The 27,487-nt window shown below is 38.0% G+C and overlaps 1 protein-coding gene across 10 annotated transcripts in view; it reads left to right on the plus strand.

Moving 5' to 3' along the window:
- Positions 1 to 27,487, plus strand: part of LOC129397131 (ranBP2-like and GRIP domain-containing protein 4) — an 81,568-nt gene that overhangs the window by 39,484 nt on the left and 14,597 nt on the right. For 7 of the 10 annotated variants that reach the window (XR_008624308.2, XM_063594768.1, XM_063594767.1 and 4 more), the window contains 13 exons: positions 4,163 to 4,250; positions 6,381 to 6,590; positions 8,704 to 8,885; positions 8,969 to 9,144; positions 9,312 to 9,435; positions 10,357 to 10,515; positions 10,782 to 10,919; positions 11,182 to 11,328; positions 12,273 to 12,452; positions 12,542 to 12,622; positions 15,771 to 15,906; positions 19,455 to 19,549; positions 20,280 to 22,503. Coding sequence is in view for 7 of the 10 variants with exons in the window: in XM_063594768.1 (XP_063450838.1) it covers positions 4,163 to 4,250; positions 6,381 to 6,590; positions 8,704 to 8,885; positions 8,969 to 9,144; positions 9,312 to 9,435; positions 10,357 to 10,515; positions 10,782 to 10,919; positions 11,182 to 11,328; positions 12,273 to 12,452; positions 12,542 to 12,622; positions 15,771 to 15,906; positions 19,455 to 19,549; positions 20,280 to 22,503 (3,940 nt within the window). In the remaining 3 variants the exon portion in view is untranslated. Of the gene's footprint in view, positions 1 to 4,162; positions 4,251 to 6,380; positions 6,591 to 8,703; positions 8,886 to 8,968; positions 9,145 to 9,311; positions 9,436 to 10,356; positions 10,516 to 10,781; positions 10,920 to 11,181; positions 11,329 to 12,272; positions 12,453 to 12,541; positions 12,623 to 15,770; positions 15,907 to 19,454; positions 19,550 to 20,279; positions 22,504 to 22,842; positions 22,959 to 25,826; positions 25,944 to 27,487 lie in introns of those variants that run through there. The other 3 variants (XR_008624309.2, XR_010109245.1, XM_055107607.1) reach the window with 3 other exon arrangements.

Consider the following 27,487-nt stretch of genomic DNA (forward strand, 5'->3'; position numbering starts at 1 on the left):
CTCAAAGTGCTGGGATTACAGGCATGAGCCATCGAGCCCGGCCTGTAAATCTTTTAAAAACACCGTTGATAGACAGTTTACATGTTAAGTGCTAATATTTGCTCAGTAGAAACTTCCGTGTTCATAAGGAATGGATTAGTGAAAATTAATGGATTTAGTGAGGTTCACTAGGTAATACAAACATTAAAAGGTTCTTATAGAAATTCTCAAGTAACTGATAGTTCTTATTTTTATTTATTTTATTTTATTTTTTGAGACGGAGTCTCACTCTGATGCCCAGGCTGGAGCACAGTGGCACGACCTCGGCTCACTGCAAGCTCCGCCTCCTGGGTTCACGCCATTCTCCTGCCTCAGCCTCCCGAGTAGCTGGGACTACAGGCACCCACCACCACGCCTGGCTAATTTTTTTGTATTTTCAGTAGAGATAGGGTTTCACCGTGTTAGCCAGGATGGTCTCGATCTCCTGACCTCATGATCCGCCCACCTTGGCCTCCCAAAGTGCTGGCATTACAGGCGTGAGCCACTGCGCCCTGCCAATAGTTCTTATTTTTAATGGAAACTTTATAATTTATCTGTCTGTGTGTCTATTAGAGTCTTGCTGTGTCACTCAGGCTGGAGTGCAGTTGCGTAATCGTAGCTCACCGTAACATTGAACTGGGCTCAAGCTTCCCAGAGTGCTGGGATTATAGGTGTGAGCTACTGCGCACAGCCTAAAATTTTTTGATATGTAGTTTTGGGAGGCAGAGTCTCACTCTTGCTCTGGCTGGAGTGCAGTGGCATGATCATAGCTCACTGCATCCTCGAACTCCTGGGCTCAAGTGATCCTCTCCTGCTTCAGCCTCAGCTCAGTAGCTGGGACTACAGGTGCCTGCCACCATGCCTGGCTACATTGTTAAATTTTTTGTAAAGACAAGGTCTTGCTATGTTTCCCAGGCTGGTTGGTCTTGAACTCCTCGCTTCAAGTGATCCTTCTGCCTTGCCCTCCCAAAGTGCTGGGATTACAGGTATGAGCCACCACACCTGACTGTGAACTTTTAATCATAAAAAGTTAGTTTCCCTCTTAATCCATTCACTCAGGTCTCCTTTCCTAGATGACAGCTACTGTTAGGAGTTTCTTGGGTTCAGAAATATTTTTTGCATATGCAAATGTGCAATACATTCTTTCTCTGCTTTTAAAAAATATTGTGCCTCAATGTGGGTGTGCTTTACCTATTGCCAGATGCCTTGCTTTTCTAAATGTTTCTTCATTGTCCCACTTCAGCACAGAGATACCTACCTCAGTCTTTATTAACTACCACATATTTCTGTAGAATGCATGTATAATAGAAACATCTTAGATGCTTGTATTTTATTTGATCAGTTTATTTTAAAGCTTAATGATCAAATGATTATAAGCATAAAATGTAGGTTATGTGCTGGCATTTGGGTATGTAAGAATTGGCTAACTTTTATGGCAAGATTTTCAGACTCTTAATCAGAGGAATACTGTGGTTCTAGTAAGTGCATCTGCATTGCAGCTAGGTAGTTAACAAAGTATCTTGAAACCTTTTAGTTAAGATGAGGAAATAGCCAGGCATGGTGGCTCACGCCTATAATCTTAGCACTTTGGGAGGCTGAGGTGGGCGGATCACTTGAGGTCAGGAGTTTGAGACCATCCTGACCAACATGGTCAAACCCCATCTCTACTAAAAATACAAAAATTAGCCACGCATGGTGGCGGGTGCCTGTAGTCCCAGCTACTTGAGAGGCCGAGACAGGAGAATTGCTTGAAACCAGGAGGCGGAGGTTGCAGTGAGCCGAGATCGTGCCACTGCAGCACTCCAGCCTGGCGACAGAGCGAGACTCCATCTCAAAAAAAAAAAAAAGGAAATAGTGAATTGAGATGATTTGAGTGGATTCACAACTAATTAACTGGTCACAGATTCAACTGTTGAATAATTTTGTAAAAGAGGCCAGGTTTATGAATTGAGGTCAGTTTCAAAACAAAAAGAATGATGTCAACATTTTGTTTCTTATTTTGTGTGCTCTTTTCAACATATAGATGACAAACTGACATGATGTTTGGAAAACTTGTGAGTAAAAGGATAGGCGATACGAATATTTCTAAAATTCAAAATCAGAAGCTTTTAGGTTCATAAATCATATATTTTGAAAAATGAGCATGTTTGGAAAGAATTATATATACATGGTTTAAAATTCTGGCAGCTCTTAAGAATATGCTATGAAGACTCCTTTCTGTTCCCTAGTTATTTACTTTCTCCACCCCCAAAGAAACTAATGTTATTGCTTTCTTGTGTGTTCTTCAGGAAATGTTTTATGCATCTCCAAGTAAACACACATATATCCCCTGTCTTTAAAAGAAGGAGGAAAACATTTGAACATTGCATTTACTTTATTTCCATTAACTGTATCTTGGAGATGTTTCCATGTCTGTATATATAAAGGGCATTCTCATTAGTTTGGATGCTTGCATATTATTCCATTGTATGGATGTACTGTAGTTTTGGAGTTTTTAAAACCAGGGTCCTAAAGCCAGGACATTAGCTTGCTTTTACTTTTTTTTTTAATGCTACTTCAAGTAATTTAGCAATGATTAACTTGTGCCATGAATTCCTGAAAGAATTGCAGTATCAAAGTATATCTGTGCATTTATAATTTTTAGAGCTGTTGCCAAATATCTAACCCTAAAGAGGTTGTATCAAATTACATTTCCACCACCAATTAAGAAAGTGGTGATAGAATTAAAAGCCGATGCTCTAGTCACCCATATAGTTACTTTTGGCATGTTTCTAGTAAGCGGGCATTGCCTATGACTGGACGTTTTCAGTGATGGACATTCATTACTTTTCAAGATAGCCCAGTGCATCTTTAGGTGGTTTGGCTCTTGGTACTTCCTTATATAGAATAAAAATATTCTTCAAGCCTTCTACCTGTTGGTCTTGTTTCTTCTTTTGATGATTTCTTTTATAAAATAATTTTAATATTTGAAGGCAGCTGTCACGTCTTCCCTTCGCCATTCTATTCATCATGCTTTTTTTTCCCCCATAGGTTATTGCATTAGGATCTCTTTAATTTCCTGGTTGTCCCATTTATTCTAGTGCTATCCCCTATTATCCATACTCTGAAAATGTGTTATCTACAATGTGGCATTTCCAAGTGTCATTTCACCTGTACTTTTTAAAGTAGGGTGTCATATCTACTCAAATAGGACAACATCTGCTGTTGTCCTATTTATGCAGGGTAGAAAAGTAATGTAATTAAATTTTCCATTTCTCTGAATGTAACATGAATGTGCTTTTAGTAGAAACTAATTTCTCAGAGCTGCTCTGTGTATGCTTTTTTTTTTTTTCTTTTTTTGGAGATAGGGTCTCACTCTGTCGCCCAAGCTGGAGCACAGTGGCATGATCATGGCTCACTGCAGCCTTGACCTCCTGGATTTAAGTGATCCTCCTGCCTCAGCCTCCTGAGTAGCTGGGACCACAGGTGTGTGCCACCACGCCTGGCTAATTAAAAAAAACTTTTTTTAGAGATAGGGTCTCACCATGTTGTTCAGGCTGGTCTTGAACTCTGGGCTCAAGTGATCCCCCCACCTTGGCCTCCCAAAGTGCTGGGATTACAGGTGTGAGCCAACATGTCTGGCCCCTCTTTTTTTTTTTTTTTTTTTTTTTTTTTTTTTTTTTTTGCGATGGAGTCTCGCTCTTTCACCCAGGCTGGAGTGCAATGGCACAGTCTCGGCGCACTACGACCTCTGCCTCCCAGGTTCAAGCTATCCTTGTGCCTCAGCCTCCCGTGTAGCTGGAATTAACAGGTGTGTGCCACCACGCCTGGCTCTTTGTTTTTTTTTTATTATTTTTAGTAGAGACTGGGTTTCACCATGTTGGCCAGGCTGGTCTCGAACTCCTGACCTCAAGTGATCAGCCCACCTTGGCCTCCCAGAGTGTTGGGATTACAGGTGTGAGCCACCACGCCTGTACCTGGCCTATTTTTCATAGGTTATATAAATTCCTTGGTTCCCAGTTTTTGCAGTCTTTTCCAATTCAGTTTAATTAATGGTTAACTGTTTATTCATTATCAAAAAAAGTACAGTGTAATAGATAAGACCATGTTACTATTAGAAGTATGGGTATCATCAAATTAAGATTTTTGATTCTAAAATTATTAGGTTCCAAGACCAAAGATTAAATTAATAAAAGGTGAAGCTAGACAAAATCTCCTGGAAATGATGGCCTGTGACCGACTGAGCCAATCAGGTAATAGTAATATTAAACTAATTTAATTTAAAAAGAAAAAGGAATTTCTGTTAAGGCATATCTTATGATAAAATCTTCATCTGTCCAGGAGATAATTTGTCAAAATTATTTCTTTTCGCCGTATCAGTTAAGAGCAATAGGTATGGAAGAGATGCGAAGAAATAGCACATTCTTTAAAAAAATGAATATTTGATATTGTTTGTTCCTATGTGGAGAGGATTTCTTAACTCTTTCTTCATCTGGCTGCTAGAGCCTCTAGCCTGAATATTTAGTCACTTCCTGAACTAAGTATAATTATTGATTTGCTAACCATTTAACACCAGCTGATTCTAAAAACACTGCTGTGGGGATATAAAGATGAAGAAGATACGGATCTGTCTTAAAGAGCTGAGAGCATAGTGAGGAAGATAGAAGATATATACTTACCTTATATTAGGCTCTTGGAATTTGTGGATTTTTCCCCCCCATTTTTGGCTTGGGATGAATCCTAAAGGTCTGTTGCGTATTACCTGTGATTTTGCTAAGATACAAACTTTAAGGTAGTTAGATGGCCATTGAATCAAGCAGTGAACTGAAGAAACATAATGCTTTCTATAAGGAGCAGTTTTGATATAAAATTGGATGAATTTTGTAAAGAGCAAGATGTAATATTAAATCAAGGTTATTACAAGCTTTGGTGTATAGTTAGGCTGTTGGCCAAAGCTCACATTGCTCTTTTATTCCATAGCCCACTTTTTTTGTGGGAGTTAGGCTTTCAGTCCTTAAAGTGACTTTCCACTTTTTTCCTTTTCTCTTTTCCTTCTACCCTTGCAGGGCTCTCATAAGTGCCTTTGCATGGTGTCACAGTTGGATGAAAATTGCCTGTATTTTTTTTTTATGTCTTTGATCTGGGCATCCCGAGGGTGCCTCTGTAAGTGTGCTGAGACACAACTGTGTAGTGGTAACCAAACCTAATAGCCCAGCAGAATTAACTCAAAGGAGGGTTTTTTAAAAAAGTTCAATTGAAATATAATTCATGTACCATACGCTTCACCCATTTAAAGTGTACAGTTCAGTGGCTTTTACTGTGTTCGTAGAGTATTACCACTGTCACCACAGTCAGTTTTACAAGATTTTCATCACTCCATGAGGAATTCCTTACCTATTAGCAGTTACTCCCCATTTTACCCAAACCTCTCAGCCTTGGCAACCGCTCATCTGTCTCTGTAGGTTTGCCTCTTCTGAACATTTCACATAAATGGAATCATATAGTATGTGGTCTTTTGTGACTGGCTTCTTTCATTTAGCAAGGTTTTCAAGGTTCATCTGTGTTATAGCATGTATCAGTATTTTATCCGAGACTATGATTTTTTGATTGCTTACTGTAAACCTATGGAATAAAAATCTCTGGGAACGAGGCCTGGAAATAATTCTTTTTTTTTTTTTTTCCTGAGAGAGTCTTACTCTGTCGCCCAGGCTGGAGTGCAGTGGCGTGATCTCGGCTCACTGCAAGCTCCGCCTCCTGGGTTCACGCCATTCTCCTCCCTCAGCCTCCCCAGTAGCTGGGACTACAGGCGCCCGCCACCAGGGCCGGCTAATTTTTTTTTTTTTTTTTTTTTTTTTTTGTATTTTTAGTAGAGACGGAGTTTCACTGTGTTAGCCAGGATGGTTTTGATCTCCTGACCTCATTATCCACCCAGCTTGGCCTCCCAAAGTGCTGGGATTACAGGCATGAGCCACCGTGCCCAGCCGGAAATAATTCTTAAAAGCTGTTTAAAGGAGGATTCTGATCAGCCAGGTTCAGAAATCAGTGTATCAGATCAGAGAATAAGAGCTTGTCCCGGTTCTCCTATGGCCACTTAAATCCAGACCTTTTCATCTAAAATGCAAATATGTTTGGCATTTTTCATACACATTCCTGTCTTTTTTACCCCTTCTGCTGTCTTATGTAGATACTGAGAATATTAAACCTGTACTCTTTTCATTTGCTACATAAGCACCCGTTTTGTTGTCCAGCTGTATTTTTTGGGTTGGAGGGTTAGGTCTGCAATAATCATGTTATTTCCCCTTTGGGTATACAAATGAGACAACGTGAGCAAATACAATCTGCATTTTTAAAGTGATGGAAATAACTTAAATTTTTTTTTTCAGGGCATATGTTGCTAAACTTAAGTCGTGGCAAGCAAGATTTTTTCAAAGAGATTGTTGAAACTTTTGCCAACAAAAGTGGGCAGTCTGTGTTATATGATGCTCTGTTTTCTAGTCAGTCACCTAAGGATACATCTTTTCTTGGTAGCGATGATATTGGAAACATTGATGTACAAGAACCAGAGCTTGAAGATTTGGCTAGATACGATGTTGGTAAGTTATATGTTTCAGAGGAAATGGTCTCCGTCTTAATTCTTATAAATTGCCCATAATCTTATTACCCAGAAATAATGACTTAATATTTTCCTGTATTCCTTTTGTGTGTGGGTTGGGCTGGGGGGAGTTTGAATGTGGTGCTGTGGGGGTGGCATGTATTTTTTGTTGTTGTTGTTGTTTTTGAGACCAAGTTTTGCTCTTGTCGCCCATGCTGGAGTGCGGTGGTGCGATCTCGGCTCACTGTAACCTCTGCCTCCCGGGTTCAAGTAATTCTACTGCCTCAGTCTCCCAAGTAGCGGGATTACAAATGCCCACTACCACGCCCGGCTAATTTTTTGTATTTTTAGTAGAGACGGGGTTTCATCATGTTGGTCAGGCTGGTCTCAAACTCCTGACCTCAGGTGATCCACCTGCCTTGGCCTCCCAAAGTGCTGGGATTACAGGAGTGAGCCACCACGACCAGCCTTGTTGTATTTTGAGACAGGGTCTCACTGTGTCACCTGGGCTGGAGTGTAGTGGCGTGATCGTAGGTCACTGCTGCCTTGAACTTCTGGGCTCAAGGGATTCTCTTGCCTCAGCCTCCTGAGTAGCTGGTACCATAGGCACATGCCACTCGGCCCAGATAATTTTTTTTTTTTAATTGGTAGAGACAGGGTCTCCCTTTGTTGCCCAGGCTAGTCTCCAACTCCTAGGCTCAAGTGATCCTCCTGCCTAAGCCCCCCAAAGTGTTGGGATTAGGCCTGGCATAGTGGCTCATATCTGTAATCCCAGCACTTTGGGAGGCCGAGGCGGGCAGATCACCTGAGATCAGGAGTTCGAGACCATCCTCGCCAACATGGTGAAACCCCATCTCTACTAAAAATACAAAAATTATCCGGGGGTGGTGGCATGTGCCTGTAGTCCCTACTCAGGAGGCTGAGGCAGGAGAATCGCTCCAACCCGGGAGGTGGAGGTTGCAGTGAGCCAAGATCACACTGCTGCACTACAGCCTGGGCGACAGAACGAGACTTCGTCTCAAAAACAAAAGTGTTGGAATTATAGGCATGAGCCACTGCATCTGGCCATATTTTTCATCTAAATGGTTGTTTATGTATGATTTATCTTGCTTCCTTCATGAATTCTCTCCCATAGTCTCTGTATTAAAACTATAAATATCACTTTTATTGGCAATATAATCTTTTTTATGAAGTAGTCATAATTTTCTTGCTACTTTCTGTTATTGGGCATCCAAGTTTTCTCAACTTTTCCACTGTTAATAATCATACTCTGATAAAAACTTCAACAAAAAGTGTCTTCATTGCAAGTTATTTCCATAGAGATACCTAAAAACAGAATTACTGAGACAAAGGACATGAACATCTTTAAGTCTTGCAAATTGCCAAAATGACAGAAAGATTATACCTCTTCATGCTTCCAGAAGCGCATAACCTTTTCTTTTCTTTTCTTTTTTTTGAGACAGAGTCTCGCTCTGTCACCCAGGCTGGAGTGCAGTGGCGCAATCTCGGCTCACTGCAACTTCCGCCTGCCAGGTTCAAGCAATTGTCTTGCCTCAGCCTCCCAAGTAGCTGGGAATATAGGCACGTGACACCGTGCTCGGCTAATTTTTTGTATTTTTAGTAGAGACGGAGTTTCACCATGCTGGCCAGGCTGGTCTCGAACTCCTGACTGCACATAACCCTTTCAATATTGACTTTCTTGTAGAAAAACAGATTTCTTTACTGTACCAATGGATTAATGTAGTGGTGTTCCATTGCTTTAATGACTTAAAGGAAAACCCATTGTTTTGGGGTTTCTTATTAGGTTAGGTGTTCTTTATTTGGCTTTTGTCAGTTGATTTTGGTTTATTGAGTTCTAGTCAGTGTCATTTTTTAAGATGGACTTAAACATTCTTCATCACTACTATTTTTATTAAAATTTCTAGAAATAATCAAGTGAGAATGCATTTAATAAGAACATGAGATTTTGCCTAACATAGAATTCCCTCCAGCTTTGATATAGAAAAGCAGTTATATAATTAAGATATATATAATGTGAATTGTTTATGTTGGCAAAACTAATGGCACAAAGAAAAATGTCAAACCCTTAAGCCAATTTTTTTATTTTATTTCAGGTGCTATTCAAGCACATAATGGTAGTCTTCAGCACCTTACTTGGCTTGGCTTACAGTGGAATTCATTGCCTGCTTTACCTGGAATCCGAAAATGGCTAAAACAGCTTTTCCATCATTTGCCCCAGGAAACCTCAAGGCTTGAAACAAATGCACCTGAATCAATATGTATTTTAGATCTTGAAGTAAGCAAAGATTTTAACAAATTAAATATTCTGAATTTTGTTTAATTTTTTTTTCTAACTTAAATTTTCCTTAAATAAAACAGGTATTTCTCCTTGGAGTAGTATATACCAGCCACTTACAATTAAAGGAGAAATGTAATTCTCACCACAGCTCCTATCAGCCGTTATGCCTGCCCCTTCCTGTGTGTAAACAGCTTTGTACAGAGAGACAAAAATCTTGGTGGGATGCGGTTTGTACTCTGATTCACAGAAAAGCAGTGTAAGTAGTAAAACAAAAATATTGCTTTCACTTAGTGCGTAGGTTTTACCAGGGATTTAATCCTCATGTGAAGATTTAATTTGTCATGTGACCCATTAACATATATGTATGTAAGCGCTGAACTGTGTATTTAGAAAGCAATTTTAGTAAATTGAACTATTTTTTAGACCTGGAAACTCAGCAGAATTGAGACTTGTAGTTCAGCATGAAATAAACACTCTAAGAGCTCAGGAAAAACATGGCCTTCAACCTGCTCTGCTTGTACATTGGGCAAAATGCCTTCAGAAAATGGTGAGTTTTAAAGTATAAGCATTTTTAAAGAACATTACCTTAATTTTTTTAAATCATGCACTTTTTATTGAAAGTTTTTTTGTTCTGAAAACAGCAGCTTGGTCATATTATGACAGATGTGTTTTTTATTGCTGCAAAATAGTTAATGTAGTTAAATATAAGCACTTAGAGGAGCAATGCCTGGCACACAGTGAATGTTACATATTAGCTGAGCTGTTACTGTTATTCCTTAATAATTAAGTTCTGATAATTATTCAGCCTGAAAATTAAAAAAAAAATTAGCACAAGGCTTTGTAGGTAAGACCATTATAGATCTTTCTAAATATTTAAGGTTTGTTTTGTGTCACCATTAGGTGTAGATGGTCAGCCTTTTGAACAAACTGACACTACAGAAGAGGCAGGTTTCAGCTATCTAAAAATGGCAACTGTTAAAAAGTAGTTGGGATTGCTACATTAGGGTGGTATCATTAGAAGTGTTTAAAAGTTGAGTGTAGAGGCCGGGTGCGGTGGCTCACATCTGTAATCCCAGCACGTTAGGAGGCCGAGGCGGGCAGATCACAAGATCAGGAGATCGAGATCATTCCTGGTTAACACGGTGAAACCCCGTCTCTACTAAAAATACAAAAAAAACTCTACTAAAACTACAAAATTAGCCAGACATGGTGGCAGGTGCCTGTAATCCCAGCTACATGGGAAGCTGAGGCAGGAGAATTGCTTGAACCTGCACGGCAGAGGTTGCAGTGAGTTCACTGGTATTAAGGTGGTTTAGTTATTACAGTATTTGGAAGTTGAACAAATGACTCTTGAGGTACCATTTGGTTTTGACTTGAAATTTTAGCCAGTTCTTACAACTTGTAAATGAACTTTAGATCTAATCATGCGTGTTCCTTAAAGTTGTGTGCTTTTAACTTTCTTTTTTAGGGCAGCGGTCTTAATTGTTTTTATGATCAACAAGAATACATAGGGAGAAGTGTTCATTATTGGAAGAAAGTTTTGCCATTGTTGAAGATAATAAAGAAGAACAGTATTCCTGAACCTATTGATCCTCTGTTTAAACATTTTCATAGTGTAGACATTCAGGTAACAGAGTTCCTTTATGAATTTATTGGAGATGGGAATTTCCAGTTTATAAACAAAGATGTGGAGCTATAAACTGCTTAAATTAATTGCCTTGTTATTTAACGGTAATCTTGTTTTCTAAATTCACTAGCTCTCACGGATAAGATATGACAGAGAAGAGTAATGAGATGTTTGTCTCTTAAGATCATATAAAATCTTTGGAAAATCATTTGGGTTTTATATTCTGAGTATAAACAATTTGACTAAAAACTATTCTGTGTGTCTAGGCATCAGAAATTGTTGAATATGAAGAAGACGCACACATAACTTTTGCTATATTGGATGCAGTACATGGAAATATAAAAGATGCTGTGACTGCTTTTGAATCTATACAAAGTGTTGTTTCTTATTGGAATCTTGCACTGGTAAGTAGATGCAGTACTTGAGCTAAAAGTTTTATTTATTTATTTATTATTTCTTTTAAAAGATGGGGTTTCTCTGTTGGCCAGGCTAGAGTGCAGTGGCACAATCTTGGCTCACTGCAACCTCTGCTTCCCAGGCTCAAGCGATTCTTGTGCCTCAGCTCCTGAGTAGCTGGGATTACAGGCATGAGCCACCATGCGTGGCCAAGCTGAAAGTTTTTTGTTTTAAAAAGCTAATGATTTCATAAAAGCACTATTTGTATAGATTTTTCACAGGAAGGCAGAAGACATTGAAAATGATGCCGTTTTTCCTGAAGAACAAGAAGAATGCAGAAATTATCTCAGAAAGACCAGGGACTACCTAATAAAGATTATAGATGACAGTGATTCAAATCTTTCAGTGGTCAAGAAAGTAAGTAGCAGGTTGTTGTATGTACGTTCTTACTGATAACCCACTGGTCAATGTTTTTGCGTTGGTCTTATACTTTGGTAATTTCAAAAATACTCAGTAATATGTTGTTATTAATGCACAGAAGGGATGTGTGTATCTAAATGCTTATATTTGCTTGCTTTGTCTTAGGTTTGGTGTGTCTTTTTAAACTTGGGAATCTAGGTATATGCTCTTAAAAAGTACTTCTTGGGGAATTAGAAAAGATTTCTAAGATAAGACATTGATTTTGTTATCTTAGCAGTGTAATCAAAACAAATATTATAACCTCAGGACTAATTCTTAATGAACTTTGCTGAAATTGAAAGTTATTGCTGACAACTTAAGAGCATTTCTTCTCATCCTCATCAGCCATTATGAACGCCCTTGTTTTCTTGCTGTCAGCTGTTTGAGATTGTCATGATGATGTTAAATTATGTTCAGTCTTCTGAGTGTTTTGTTGATTAATTTGTGTTACTACTCTTTTATTAGGATTTATGTTGTCTGGTGTATTGTAGCATCTGTATTTCTGTCACCATTGAAAATCAGTTAGAAAACATCAGTAACTTATTTTGTTCACTTGGAAAAGCTTTCCAAGTTAACATTCCTCTACAATTATCATGGTTAACAGAAGTAATAGAAAGAGCATGGACTTTAGAATCAGAAGATGTTAGATTGTACAACACTTTTCTGTGTTCATGAAGAAAAAAATAGAATAAAGACAAAAAAATAAAAATAATAATACAAAACAGCAGAAAAACAAAGAAAAAAGATAATTAAAAAACACTTTCATGTGTATTATTATTTAAAGTGTAAAGTGCTTATTAAAGTGACAAAAATGTAAATGAGATAAAATATATCATTTTAGAGTTTTTACTTTTGGAATTTTTTGCAAATGAAAGCCCTTAATTAATGTCTTTTATTTTGAGTTGCCTGTGCCCCTGGAGTCTGTAAAAGAGATGCTGAAGTCAGTCCTGCAGGAACTCGAAGCCTATAGTGAAGGAGGTCCTCTCTATACAAATGGTTCTTTGCAAAATGCAGATTCAGAAAGAAAACATTCTACACCGTCTCCTACCAGATATTCACTATCACCAAGTAAAAGTTACAAGGTAAACAGGAAAGAATGGAATAATTTCACTGTGAAATTGTTTCTAAGTGTTTTAAATGCTCTTTTGTTATTTTTATTTTATTTTTTTAGTATTCTCCCGAAACACCACCTCGATGGGCAGATCAGAATTCTTTACTGAAAATGATTTGCCAAGAAGTAAAGGCCATTAAGGTAAGTTACTTAATTTCTCTAGCTGTACATTTTATTCCAAGATTCCTTCCCTGGCCACTCTCTCACTTTTTTTCTGAAGCTGGTCAGAATGTCCCCTTGCCATCCAAATAGTATGGCAAGGGGACATTTTGGTCTTTTTTTTTTTTTTTAAGGCAGGGTCTTGTTGTGCAGGCTGGAGTACAGTGGTAGGATCACAGCTTACTGCGGCTTCGACCTCCTAGCTCAAGAGAGCCTCTTGGCTTAGCCTGCCACGAAGCCAGGACTACAGACAGTCACATGCCACTAGGCCCAGCTAATTGTATTTTTTGTAGAGATGGGATTTTTCCATGTTTCCCAGGGTGGCCTTGAACTCCTGGCTCAAACAATCCTCCTGCCTCAGCCTCCCAAAGTGCTGGGATTGCAGGTGTGGGCCACTGTGCCCAGCCTACATACCTCGGTCTTGACCCTTTACCATATTTTGTTTTGTTTTGTTTTGAGATGGAGTCTCACTCTGTTGCCCAGTCTGGAGTGCAATGGTGCGATCTTGGCTCACTGCAACCTCCACCTCCCAGGTTCAAGCGACTCTCCTGCCTCAGCCTCCCGAGTAGCTGGGATTACAGGCACCCGCCACCAGGCCCAGCTAATTTTTGTATTTTTAGTAGACACAGAGTTTCACCATGTTGGCCAGGCTGGTTTTGAACTTCTGACCTCAGGCGATCTGCCCGCCTTGGCCTCCCAAAGTGCTGGGATTACAGGTGTAAACCACCGCACCCAGCCCTTTACTATATTTTTGAAAGTACTTTATGTGTCTCTCTCCTCATCTTCCACAAAATTTGAGACCTTCAAAGGTAGAAACTGTTTTATTTAAAATATAAGAGTTCCTGACACAGAGAAGGTTCCCGAGTGATTGAACTGCTACAATGTACTAATCATACTCTGGTCTATGAGTTCATTCCCAGATTAGCTGTGGATTACATGTGTTTCAAATGTATAGCTAGGAATTGAAAAGTGGTCTGAGCTTCAAAAAGTCTTACTATATTTTAATACTTCCATATGAATTTGACTTATGTAAGGAAATAGTTATGTATATGTATTGTATTTTAACAATAGGGTTCAAAGGAGCTTGACTTTTTTGGAATTGGAAATAAAAGTAGATTCTTTCATGTTTATCAGGCAAGAACTAAATTATACTGCTAAAGTTACATCAAAGATATGCTGATGTGTGGTGATTATTACAGTGTGATCAGCAGTATTTGCAAATTAAGAGAATACTATTTGGTGGGGAAGACATTTTTGAATTTGCACAAAAATCTTGAATGTTAATTCTATGTAGTCATGGCCTATGACAATTACATACAATTTTGACTTAACATACAGGTTTCAGGCTCCCAACATTGTATTCTGTGGAAGTATAGTGGAGCACTAGTCCATGAGCTTGAAAAGCTTGGTACTAGTACTGACTCTGCCATTAATTAATGATCTTGGGCCAGTCACTTCCTTTGTGACTGTTTGGCTTCTTATCTTTAAAATGAGAGAATTATTGAAGTCAGTTCTCATCACACTGAATGTTAAAAATTACAGTTACAGCAGTGATTGCAAATTCAAAGCTCTGGTGTGGATACCAGCAGTGACCATAAAGTTTTCTAGGTGATTCCACTAGTTTCTTATTTCTTGGATGTGTATGTATAGCATCTGGACTAGGCACTGTAGATGGATGAATGGGGGAAATTTTATTTAGCTTGAAAATTGAGATAGTTTTGGACCTCATGGTTAGGTCTTTCTGGGAAATTTTTATTTGAAACACTTGTAGAAAAAGAAAGCAGACATGCTAGATCTGTCCCTGACCTCACTTGTTAGAACTGATCGGATTCCTGGGCTGATACAGAGAAGTTTGAAACTTTTCAAAATTTACCTGTTTTCTGATACCACTACAATTTCTTTGGAAAAAGAATTTCCTGTTAAGTGTCTGTTTTGTAAGGGGACATTTTGTAGGTTCTAGGGTTGGGTATGGTGCTGTCATTTAGTTTTCTTCAGCAGAGATCAGGTAGCCACATAGCTACACTAGACGGCATTGTATCTATCTGCCATCTTGTCAAGGCAGCAGAGTTGTGTTAAGAAAACATTTTTGGAGTCAGATGTGGTTCAAATTCCAGCTGTTATTCCCTGCATCCCTTTCTCTCATTTTAAGATAGGAGCTAATATTGTTTACCTAACAGTGTAGATAGTATAAAAATTAAGAGTTTAAGTGCATTGGACGTATTATTATATACATAATAAATTCTCTGCAGCTACTGCTTTTTTCCCTTTCCTGGTGGAGCATTTGAACATCACCTGGAGAATTAGTTGTATTTTGTTTCAGCATGGGGTTAAGTGAAAAGCTAATTTGGGGAGGTGATTTGGAATGTCAGGTAGTCCAGATTGCAGTGTAGAAAGAACACACTGAAAGGATGGTCAGTGTAATGTTAGAGGACTGTGAAAGTTGGGGAAAGAAGTTTAGTTTGTAGGTTCTTGTTTTTTTGAGCAGGGAATTGTCTTGGCTGGAGGTGAAAGTCAGAAAGGTTAATGTAGGCAAGTGTAGAATGGAAATGAAAGTGTGATCATTTAGGAGGTTATTTGTTTAGGTGAGAGAGTTAATGAATTAGGTTTTGTATTAACGAATGAAAATGGAAGCAGATAAATTTTTAACAAATTAAGAATCATATTTTAAAATCAGCACCAGGTACCTAGAACTCATTGGCAAATAGAAACTTTCAAAAGATATAATCAGGTCCGGGCGTGGTGGGTCACACCTATAATCCCAGCACTTTGGGAGGCTGAGGTGGTGGATCACTTGAGGTCAGGAGTTCAAGACTAGCCTGGCAAACATGGCGAAACCCCATCTCTACTATTATACAAAAAATTAGCTGGGCGTGCTGGCTGACACCTGTAATCCCAGCTACTCGGGAGGCTGAGGTGGGAGAATTGCTTGAGCCCAGGAGGTGGAGGTTGTGGTGAGCCAAGATTGTGCCATTGCACTCCAGCCTGGATGACAGATCGAGACACCATCTCAAAAAAGAAAAAAAGAAAAAATCAGTTATTTAAATTTAAAAGAGTAAGTTTCCCCAGCACTGTTTCTGGCATGATATAATTAAATGATTAAAATTATTTGATTTTTTTTTCCTTCCAATAGAAAGAAATGCAGGAGTTGAAACTAAAAAGCAGTAAGTCAGCATCCCATCATCGTTGGCCCACAGAGAATTATGGACCAGACTCGGTGCCTGATGGATATCAGGGGTCACAGACATTTCATGGGGCTCCACTAACAGGTGAGTTGGCAAGTGGATAATCGCATATTTTAGTAAAACTACTTTACTTTCCTCTTTTAAGTAGATAACGTGTGAAATCACCTTGTTTATATATGTTTGTTAATATACATGTCAACGTCTGTTTATCTGTGACTTCAAAAGCTGTATTTGGTGTTACGGAGATTTTTATAATCCCAAGCAGAAAAAACGAGCCGTATGTGATCACGTGTATATAAAGGCTTAAAGAACACTTAATCCACACCTCAGATGAGCTGAGATGAGATTATTCCTTAAATTGAAAAATGTTACTGAATAGAGTTATGCACTAAGAAATGCTTAATTAAGAACCTACACCTCTGGGGAATTATTTTGATGATAATGATGAGAGGCAGGACGTTATATAGGAAATCTTACTTAATTTGAAATATTATGGTTATATAAAGAAAGAAAAGGAGTTTGGACCTGAATCATACTGGGTTTTTAAGTTCTGCTCTATCACTTACTATAATAGCTGTGTAAGTTAACCTGTCTGAAATGTGGAGGTAATACTTGCCTTACATAATTACTATGAGCATTTGTGTATGTGCAGGTGGGCGTGGGTGTGTATCAGACATTTATTAGAGTATACAGTAAACAGTTAATGGACTAAGGTTACTAATAGTGTTTACTGTGGGTTGGCTATGTGCAAAAGTGCTTTGTGAATGTAATTTGATTTAATTACAGTAACTTAGAATGGCCGGTACCATTATTAATCCCTTTTTTATAAATAAGGAAATGGATAAAGAAAGGTTAGGTAACTTACTCATTATTATACAGCTAGTTATTGAAAGAGCCGAGATTCACACTCCAGTGGTGTAACTCCAAAGCACTTGCCAGTATAATACATTGCTCCCAGGCAGCCAGAAATAACAAAATTGTTCCTTTTACGTACGACAGACTTCTGAAATGGTAGTAGTAGTGCCCTTTTTTTCCCCCTCTTTTTAGCCCAGGAAAGATTTAGAATAAAATGTAGTTTAGATGAGCACATTTGTGTGATGGTTCATATAGTTAAGGCAACCTCACTAGCCTTTTGTGATAGTATCTTCTCAACACAAGCAAAATAACAGAAAATCTTTGTGAAGTCAAGCTTATTAAATGTCGTAAGTCATAGATAAGTATATGAAATGTCTAACGTTCAAACCTTGTTTTCTTAAAACCTTACACATCATATAGGCCCTCGTAAGAGGATAAACAAACCGGCTAGCCTTTCCTGGGGCTTTTTTAGTGATGTGTGCAGTCAGTTATTTGGTGCCTTGTGGGTCATGATTTCCATTTCTTCTGTGTACAGGCATAAAAGGCCTTCTGTTCTTATACAAGCATGTAAATCCAACATTCTCATTGTCTCATTTTATTCTTGCAATGACCCTGTGAAATGTGTAGAAGCAGCACATCCTCATTTTACAATTGAGAAACATGGAGACTCCAAATAGATTATTTACAGGTTCACAAAACAGCTTTGTGGCACTGAAAGGGCGAGAGCCAAGATCTTCTGATTTCTGTTCCTGTGTTCATAGATTCTTTTTCCTTAATAAAAGTAAACATATATCAAGATGGTCCTTGTTTTTTTAAAATAAGATGATTAAAATTAAAGATTAATGAGCTCATAGGAGATACTCAGAAGTACTGAACAGGGTGAAGAAAACTAAAAACTAACCACCTTATTAACATTTCTTATATTTGAGAGCATTTCCTTCTGGTTCTTTCTCTATACATATAGTATTTTTTATGAGATTGTTACCATGTTACTATGTTGTGTGTAGATGAGCTAGCCTGTTTTTTAAATGTTACTTTAGTTCTGAGCATTTTTAAACTTAAATGTTTTTTGAATATTAATGAGTTCATGGTATCCCATCACATGGAAGTACTGTAAATTCTGTTCCTTTATTTATGTTGTTTCTGGTTTATGCCATTACAAATTCTAGGACACTGTCCTAGTTTTGTAGGGTATTCAAAATATTCAGTTTATGCTCTTACCACTAGTATCTGATAGTGCCAATTTCGCACTTTTGCTAATGCTGACTTACTAGTTTATAAAATCCTTTGCCAATTTGTAGGAACAAAAGTGATATCAATTTTTAAGTTTTTTTAATACTAGTCATGCTCAACAATTCATGCAAATGGCAGTTGGTAGTTGTGCCATCTTCAACGTGGGTACCTTCCAGTTGTTTGGTTTCTTGGTAAAACTCACACAAAACAGATGGAGAAGAGTTTTTGTATATCAACATGAATGTTAATGTGATTTTTTTAAAGCCAACGAACACATTTGTGTTCCTTGTGAGATCCTGTGCATGAATTTGTCAGGTAATTTTTTTGACCTGAACATTCTCATAATAGCTTCAATTTGCACAATGCAACCTCGTCATTTTGCAGATTTTCAAGGCTCACTTCAAAAACATGTTCCTTGAGGCCTATTAACATTTCTTTCCCAAATTGTCTATTCATACGGTGCTTTAAAAAATTAGATTACTTTTAGTAGATTTATTAGAGCCGCACAGTTTAGAGTCAGTAGTCAATTAAAGTCCCTACTTAAACTTCAGAGTAAGATTTTTTTTTTATTTAATATTTTATTTTTTCTTTTTGCTTTCATGCAGACAGACATCTTGCAAGACTTTAAGATTCTTGGGCCATTTCTGTCAGGTTGTTCTGTGTTCTGTGCCTGCTTCCTCCCCATAGTAATTTCAAAATAGCTATCCTCACCTCTGTAAGGTTTCCAAAATCAAACTTGGGCTTCTGGCTAGCCTTTTCTAGGTCTTGATTTTTCAGTGCTTTCCAGAGGCAATTGTTTGGAACCTCTTGGCACAGTTTCTGTTTCTTCTTCCATGTACAGGCATAAAAGGTCTTTTGGTTGTTTTCTGGTAAAACTATCATAAAACAGTTCAAGCAAATGACTATTGGTAGTTTTGTCATTAACATGGGTGCCTTCTAGTCATTTTGTTTCCTGGTAAAACAGACCAAACAGAGGGAGCAGACAGTTTGTACATCTGTATGAGTGTTGATGTGCTTTTTATTTTAAGCCAGGGAACACATTTTATGTTATTTATGACATCCTTTGCATGAATTTGTCAGGTGATTTTTGAGCTGAACATTCTCAGTAATAGCTTTAGTTTACAAAATACAACCTAGTCTTTCTGCAGATTTTCTAGGCCCACTTCAAATGCATTGACCATCAGATGGCATCTTGGTTCCTTACGTCCTTTCTGTGACTGAATGTCCATAATTCCACATCATACTGATCTTTCTTAGAAAAGGCAACAGTTACTTCCTTCTTTATTCCTTTTTTAACGCTTGTGAGGTAGTTCTTGTTGATCACAGCAATGCTATTCTCTTATTCTTCATGTCATATTTAGCAATTTTTTTCTAGTTTGTCATTTGATAATCTTGATTGGTGTATTTTGATGTACAGAAATTTAAAATTTATGTAGTTAAATCTTTCTTTAATTTCTATTGCTTTTGTATTTATAGCTCTTGCCTAGATAGTCTTAACTGTAGTATAGACTTTAACAGTGTTTTCTTTCTTTTTTTTTTTTTAGTTGCAACTACTGGCCCTTCAGTATATTATAGTCAGTCACCAGCATATAATTCCCAGTATCTTCTCAGACCAGCAGCTAATGTTACTCCCACAAAGGTAACAAAGGAATAATTTATACATTTATAATTATTTTCTTTTTAAATTGTTTAGGGTTCCTTCAAATAAATTCAAGAGAGCAGTTCACTATTAAAACTTTTATGTCCCTTAAAATGTAGATATTTTAAATTTATCTCCAAATACAGAAATTATCCTTCTTAGTCACCTTATTTTTGTGTTAGTAAGTGTGAATATTTAGAATATTTTTAAAATGGGAGTGGTGGTGGTGGATCCTTCATCGTTCTGTTTTAACAGAAATAGAACTGTAATGCCCTTGCTGACCCACTATGTGGTAAGTACTTTCAGGCCTGATACAGCTATATATATAACAATTGATTGAAGACTCAATATTACAGTGGTAGTTGAATGTGACAGCTTTGAGGACAGAGTGTTGGGGTGCATTTAGACCCTTGTTCTTCTGCTTATTTTGACCACAGGCAAGTTTCTTAACCTCTCAATGCATCAGTTGCCTCATATGTAAAATGAGGATAATAATAATACCTTAATTCATAGGGTTTTTGAGGATATTAAAATGAGATAATAATGTAAAGTGCTTAGAACAGTGCCCAGCTGTCACATTAATAAATGCTCAATAAATGTTATCATCATCATCATCATCATCATTATTGTTAACATCATTTGATAAATTGTTTAGGAATGAAGAAGGTATTTATTTCATGACTATTTTGGGCATGTGGATCAAGAAAATTCACCTTCATTTATGTTTCAGGGTTCTTCTAATACAGAATTTAAGTCAACCAAAGAAGGATTTTCCATCCCTGTGTCTGCTGATGGATTTAAATTTGGCATTTCGAAACCAGGAAATCAAGAAAAGAAAAGTGAAAAGCCTCTTGAAAATGATACTGGCTTCCAGGCTCAGGATATTAGTGGCCGGAAGAATGGCTGTGGTGTGATTTTTGGCCAAACAAGTAGCACTTTTCCATTTGCAGATGTTGGAAAATCAACTTCAGGAGAAGGATTTCAGCTTGGCAAGAAAGACCCCAATTTCAAGGGATTTTCAGGTGCTGGAGAAAAATTATTCTCATCACAATGCGGTAAAATGGCCAATAAAGCAAACACTTCCGGTGACTTTGAGAAAGATGATGATGCCTATAAGACTGAGGACAGCGATGACATCCATTTTGAACCAGTAGTTCAAATGCCTGAAAAAGTAGAACTTGTAGCAGGAGAAGAAGGTGAAAAAGTTCTGTATTCACAGCGGGTAAAACTATTTAGATTTGATGCTGAGATAAGTCAGTGGAAAGAAAGGGGCTTGGGGAACTTAAAAATTCTCCAAAATGAGGTTAATGGCAAACCAAGAATGCTGATGCGAAGAGAACAAGTACTAAAAGTGTGTGCTAATCATTGGATAACAACTACAATGAACCTGAAGCCCCTCTCTGGATCAGATAGAGTATGGATGTGGTTAGCCAGTGATTTCTCTGATGGTGATGCCAAACTAGAGCAGTTGGCAGCAAAATTTAAAACACCAGAGCTGGCTGAAGAATTCAAGCAGAAATTTGAGGAATGCCAGCGGCTTCTGTTAGACATACCACTTCAAACTCCCCATAAACTTGTAGATACTGGCAGAGCTGCCAAGTTAATACAGAGAGCTGAAGAAATGAAGAGTGGACTGAAAGATTTCAAAACATTTTTGACAAATGATCAAACAAAAGTCACTGAGGAAGAAAATAAGGGTTCAGGTACAGGTGCGGCCGGTGCCTCAGACACAACAATAAAACCCAATCCTGAAAACACTGGGCCCACATTAGAATGGGAGAACTATGATTTAAGGGAAGATGCTTTGGATGATAATGTTAGTAGTAGCTCAGTACATGATTCTCCGTTGGCAAGTAGCCCTGTGAGAAAAAATCTTTTCCGCTCTGATGAGTCAACAACAGGATCTGACTTCAGTTTTAAATCTGCTTTGAGTCTATCTAAGTCTCCTGCCAAGTTGAATCAGAGTGGGACTTCAGTTGGCACTGATGAAGAATCTGATGTTACTCAAGAAGAAGAGAGAGATGGACAGTACTTTGAACCTGTTGTTCCTTTACCTGATCTAGTTGAAGTATCCAGTGGTGAGGAAAATGAACAAGTTGTTTTTAGTCACAGGGCAGAACTCTACAGATATGATAAAGATGTTGGTCAATGGAAAGAAAGGGGCATTGGTGATATAAAGATTTTACAGAATTATGATAATAAGCAAGTTCGTATAGTGATGAGAAGGGACCAAGTATTAAAACTTTGTGCCAATCACAGAATAACTCCAGACATGACTTTGCATAATATGAAAGGGACAGAAAGAGTATGGGTGTGGACTGCATGTGATTTTGCAGATGGAGAAAGAAAAGTAGAGCATTTAGCTGTTCGTTTTAAACTACAGGATGTTGCAGACTCATTTAAGAAAATTTTTGATGAAGCAAAAACAGCCCAGGAAAAAGATTCTTTGATAACACCTCATGTTTCTCGGTCAAGCACTCCCAGAGAGTCACCATGTGGCAAAATTGCTGTAGCTGTATTAGAAGAAACCACAAGAGAGAGGACAGATGTTATTCAGGGTGATGATGTAGCAGATGCAGCTTCAGAAGTTGAAGTGTCTAGCACATCTGGAACAACAACAAAAGCAGTGGTTTCTCCTGCAAAGTTTGTATTTCGTTCAGAGTCTGTTAAAAGAATTTTTAGTAGTGAAAAATCAAAACCATTTGCATTTGGCAACAGTTCTGCCACTGGGTCTTTGTTTGGATTTAGTTTTAATGCATCTTTGAAAAGTAACAATAGTGAAACTAGTTCAGTAGCCCAGAGTGGATCTGAAAGCAAAGTAGAACCTAAAAAATGTGAACTGTCAAAGAACTCTGATATCGAACAGTCTTCAGATAGGAAAGTCAAAAATCTCTCTGCTTCCTTTCCAACGGAAGAATCTTCAATCAACTACACATTTAAAACACCAGAAAAGGGTAGGTACTTTGTTGTTTAAGCACAATTTTTCTTTCTTTTAATGTTTAGCTTGATGCAGACTCTTTGTGGGATACTAATGTTGGGATATAAACGATGCTTTGTGAACACCCCCAAAATATTTGAGCAATTTTTTTTCTCCCTTAAGTTCACGGTGAGGTTTCAAAGAGCAAGAGAACTTAGTTAAAGACATTTCAGTAACTGGAAGATACTTCTATCTTGCTAGGGCAGAGCAAAAGAACTTGGTACAGTGTACGGACTCATGCTTGAATCATGCGCATTAACGTGAGTCTTTTTTTAAAGTGTTCATTTTCATTTGTTCTGTTTCTTTTCTCACTCAGAAAACATGATATTGAGGCTGGGCACGGTGGCTCACTCCTAGAATGCCAGCACTTTGGGAGGTTGATGTGGGCAGATCACTTGAGCTCAGGAGTTCGAGACCAGCCTGGCCAACATGGTGAAACCCTGTTTCTACTGAAAATACAAAAATGAGCCGGGTGTGGTGGTGCATGCCTATAATTAGCAGCTACTCAGGAGGTTGAGGCAGGAGGATCGCTTGAGCACAGGAGATGGAGGTAGCAGTGAGCTGAAATCATGCCACTTCACTCCAGCCTGACTGAGTGACTGAGTGAGACTTTGTCTCCAAAAAAACAAAAAAAAACATGATATTGAGATGTTCTCATTTTATGTGTTGTATGTCAGTCTTGCTCATGTATTAAATGAGCAAAGAATGAAACTACAGGGATAAATGAATATGTAAGACAGTCAGATTGGTGGTATAAATTGAGGGATTCTGGCTTTTTATGTTTTAAAAGCATATTCATTTTGTTTCCTAAAATGTTAAAAAATGAAATATTCTTTATTTTCTAGGATTTAATTTTAGCCTTTTTAAATCTAATCCCATGGCCTTTTGGACTAGCACCCCTTCCTCACAGCCTGAGAGCAAAGGTATAGAACTAGCATTCTCAGTATGAGATAACAGCAGTTTTTAGCAGCTGGTAGCCCTTAGCAAAGTATTAATAACTGTGGCTGTATGAAATGAAGTACTTACCACTACAACATGCATGTTAAAGAATGCCAGTTTAAGCAAAGTACCTTTTGACTGGTGGCATGACACCCTTGTTGGTTTGTTTTTTAAAATGTACTGGGATGCTGATTTGTAATGTACTTCATTGCTCTGCTATTTCAGGTCTGCTCAATGAAGACCTATGTTTTATCTAATGTTTATCTTTAGCCACCAATGTCTGCCAGTATTCACATGTAGTGGCAACGGCATGTATACAGTATGGAAGAGTGTCCCTGTAGGGCTGTTCTTTTGTGCATGGTTTAGAAAAATGTTGTATTTGAAAATGGACCCCATTTTTAACAGCCAGCATTCTACAGCTTGCATATTATGTATGTTGCACAGATCATTTTTAGAAGTGTGGCTTCTAGAGTGGAACAAGAAGTGGGATCTGTTGAAGGCCTTCAAGAACAGGTTAGGGAAGTGAAATCTCACCCTTAGTGACCAGTAACACATCTTAGCCATGCCAAACAAGTACAATGATAAAGTAACAATCTCTGATTTTTTTTTAAGTATACCAGTTTTATTACCAGCTAAGGTAGCTCTTAATCTTTTATTTTAAAGATACGGTCTTTGAGAAATGTGAAAAGTGTTAACTTAAAAGTGGATGTATACTTGCGTACAGTTTCTGTGAGCTCTAGGTTAGGAATCCCTGACCTAAGAACGAATGTGCCTATACACTACTGTAGAACATAGAGCCTTATTCTGTTTTGAATCTGATAATGTCATTGTCCCAAGGGACCTTAGAAATGAAGACTTTAGACATGAGTAAACTGAGGCCAAGAGAGGCTATCTGATTTACCCAAGGGGTCTTTACTGAGTAATAGCAGAAGTGGAACAAGAATCTGTACCTTACGGTGTACTGTTATTTCTCCTAGCTAGAAAATGATACTAAGTTTTTGTTTATAATGGAGGAGAGGGACAAATTTCACATTGTGAAAGGAAGGGCGCTGGTTCTGCAGAGCAGTGTCATCCAATAGAAAGAAAATATAACCTGTGTATGTAATTTCAAATTGTCATTTGGTGCAATGGCTTGTGCCTGTAATCCCAGTTACTTGGGAGGCTGAGGCAGAGGGATCACTTGAGCTCACAAGTTCCAGGCTTCAGTGAACTGTGATCACATCACTGCAGTCCAGCTCTGGGTGACAAAGCAAGACCGCATCTCAAATAAATACATAAATAAATTTTCTAGTAGCCATATTAAAAAGAATAAAAAGAAACCGTTAAAAAGGGAAACAGATGAAAGTAACTTTATCGATAGATTTGATTTAACTCATTATGTCCAAAATATCATTTTAACTTCTAATTAATATAAAAAGTAATGATATTTTACATTATTGTTTTTCACCAAGTCTTCAAAATCCAGTGTGTGTGTTTACACTTACTGTTAGCACGTCTTGATTTGGACTAGCCACCTTGTGAGGTTTTAATAGAATGTGGCTAGGCTACCATATTGGACACCATAGCTCTCAGAATGTTTCCCTGTCACCAGTTGGTATACATGGCATGCTTCATAACTGGCTTACTTTATTAAACTCCTTTAGCCAGAAGTTCTTCTTTACATTAATAGATCAGAACAGGTTGCATATAGAAGTTTTTTCTGTTTCTAATTTTTTGCCCTTTGCATTGATGGTGGCTGGGGATGGGTTGTTTTCAGCCATATGAATGGTCTTAGATTTTATAGTGTTAGCTACCCATAGAGTCACAGTTTTTATTTAATTTTATCTAGTATCATGCTTGAACACAGGCAAACTAGACGCAACTCTAGTCACCTTCCATTCTTGGCAATTGTTAACTTTCCTTACAGGAACTAATCACAGTTGGCTTTGGATTAGTTTCATATGTATACTAATACTTGCTTATGTTTTAAGATTTTTTTCAATTGCTGCAAATGCATGGATATTTTGGTAAACTATTGTATGCTAAGTATAGTTAGGCAACACTTTAAAATTTTTAACCTTTTTAAATTCTAGAAATTTGTAGTAATTCTTTTCAATGACTATTAAGTAAACATAAGATTTTTTTTGTTTTCTTTGGTTTTAAATAGATTCTGTGTTCACTTAGGGTTTTTGGCAGAACACTAAATCAGGATGCTAATTCTAATTCATGATTATCGTACATCTCTGCATCAAAGTATATGTGTTTTTTATCAGTATGCCGTTTTAACCTATAGATAGGTTCTATGGTTTTTATTTTCAGGTAGAGTATTAACGTCAATACTTAATACCTTATCTTTGTCAATTTTTTTGACTGGTGTTACAGCAAAAGAGAAGAAAAAACCTGAAGATTCTCCCTCAGATAGTCTCGGTCTCCTGACCTCGTGATCCACCCGCCTCGGCCTCCCAAAGTGCTGGGATTACAGGCATGAGCCACTGCGCCTGGCTGACACATGTCTTAATTCTGGTATTCACCAGATTTGTTTCGTGTTCTCCGTTGTTAGTCATCAAATTTGTCTACTTTTTAAATAGAAACATTAGCTAGAGCAAGGAACTTAGAAACACTCAAGCGGCACTGAATGTGTAGAATTGCATAACCAATATAGCTTCTTTGCTTTCACATTTACAATTAGTTGGAGTTTTAGTTCAGCCGTACCCAGTATCTTCCATTCTGCTTCCAGGAAGAAATGGAAAAATGTCAGCCATGATGATGCAGTATTTTAGTAGCAAGTTGATGGTGTTTTGGTTTCCCATGGGAAATATTGTCACTGGAGCATTAGCAGCTATCGGTCACTTATTAGGGTAAAAAAGCAACTTCAGAAGAATTTAACATATGCCAAAGAATCAACAAAGGAAGTAATCAGCCAGGGCAAAGGTCGCACAAGAGATTGTAATCTAGCAATCAGCAGTGGAATAAGCAGTCAGCTTACCAGAAACCCAGGAAAATGCTTCAGAAAGGGCAGTCAGGACTAAGGCAATTTAATGAAATGCAAAATAAATGAAATCTGAAGTTTAAAAATCTAGATTACAATTCTGGTTTCTAACTCAGTTATGAGACCTTGGGCAGTCATTAAATTTCTCTGAACTTCAGATTTTTGGGAGTCAATAAACCAATACATGTCAAAGGGCCTGATAAACTTGACAGTTTAGACCAGGCGTGGTGTCTCACCCCTGCAATCTCAGCACTTTGGGAGGCCAAGGCGGGTGGATCACATGAGGCCACGAGTTTGAGACCAGTCTGAACAACATGGTGAAATCCCATCTCTATTAAAAATACAAAAATTATCTGGGCGGGATGGCATGCACCCGGAAGTCCCAGCTACTTGTGGGGCTGAGGTGGGAGGATGGCTTGAGCCTGGGAGGCAGAGGTTGCTGTGAGCCAAGATCGTGCCACTGCACTCCAACCTGTGTGACAGAGTGAGACCCTGTCTCAGAAAAAATAACACTTTACAGTTTATCAGCAAACAGGAAAGTCTTGCTAGACAATGTAATTGATTAGTTCTGTGCCCTGGATTCTGGGCTCTTAACTGTATGAGCACTGTAGGTGTGAGCAGCAACAATTAAGAAGCTGCAGAGGTAAAGGTATAAGGGCAGTGATTGAGGATGTCTACCAAGCAGATTTCAGCAAGTGTGTTTCAAGAAGTATGCAGCAATCTGAAATACCTAATCCTGAAAAATTGCTAGAATCTAGTCTTTTAATTTTGGCCAGTATTTAGCAGTAGTTTGGCCCTCTACTCTAAATTAATAAAAAATAAGTAGTACTATATTATGAGCTGTGCTATCTAACAGTTTATCTTAGCTAGTAGCAATTAATTTATAGCTTCTATTAAAATGACTAACGTAGTTAAAAGTTTGATGACTAAGTTTTTTTGTTTTGTTTTGTTTTGTTTTGAGCTGGCGTCTCGCTCTGTCACCAGGCTGGAGTGCGGTGGCGTGATCTTGGCTCACTGCAACCTCCGCCTCCTGGTTTCCAGCAATTCTCTGCCT

Source organism: Pan paniscus, chromosome 12 (genome assembly GCF_029289425.2).
Source record: "Pan paniscus chromosome 12, NHGRI_mPanPan1-v2.0_pri, whole genome shotgun sequence".
Classification (NCBI taxonomy): Eukaryota; Metazoa; Chordata; class Mammalia; order Primates; family Hominidae; genus Pan; species Pan paniscus.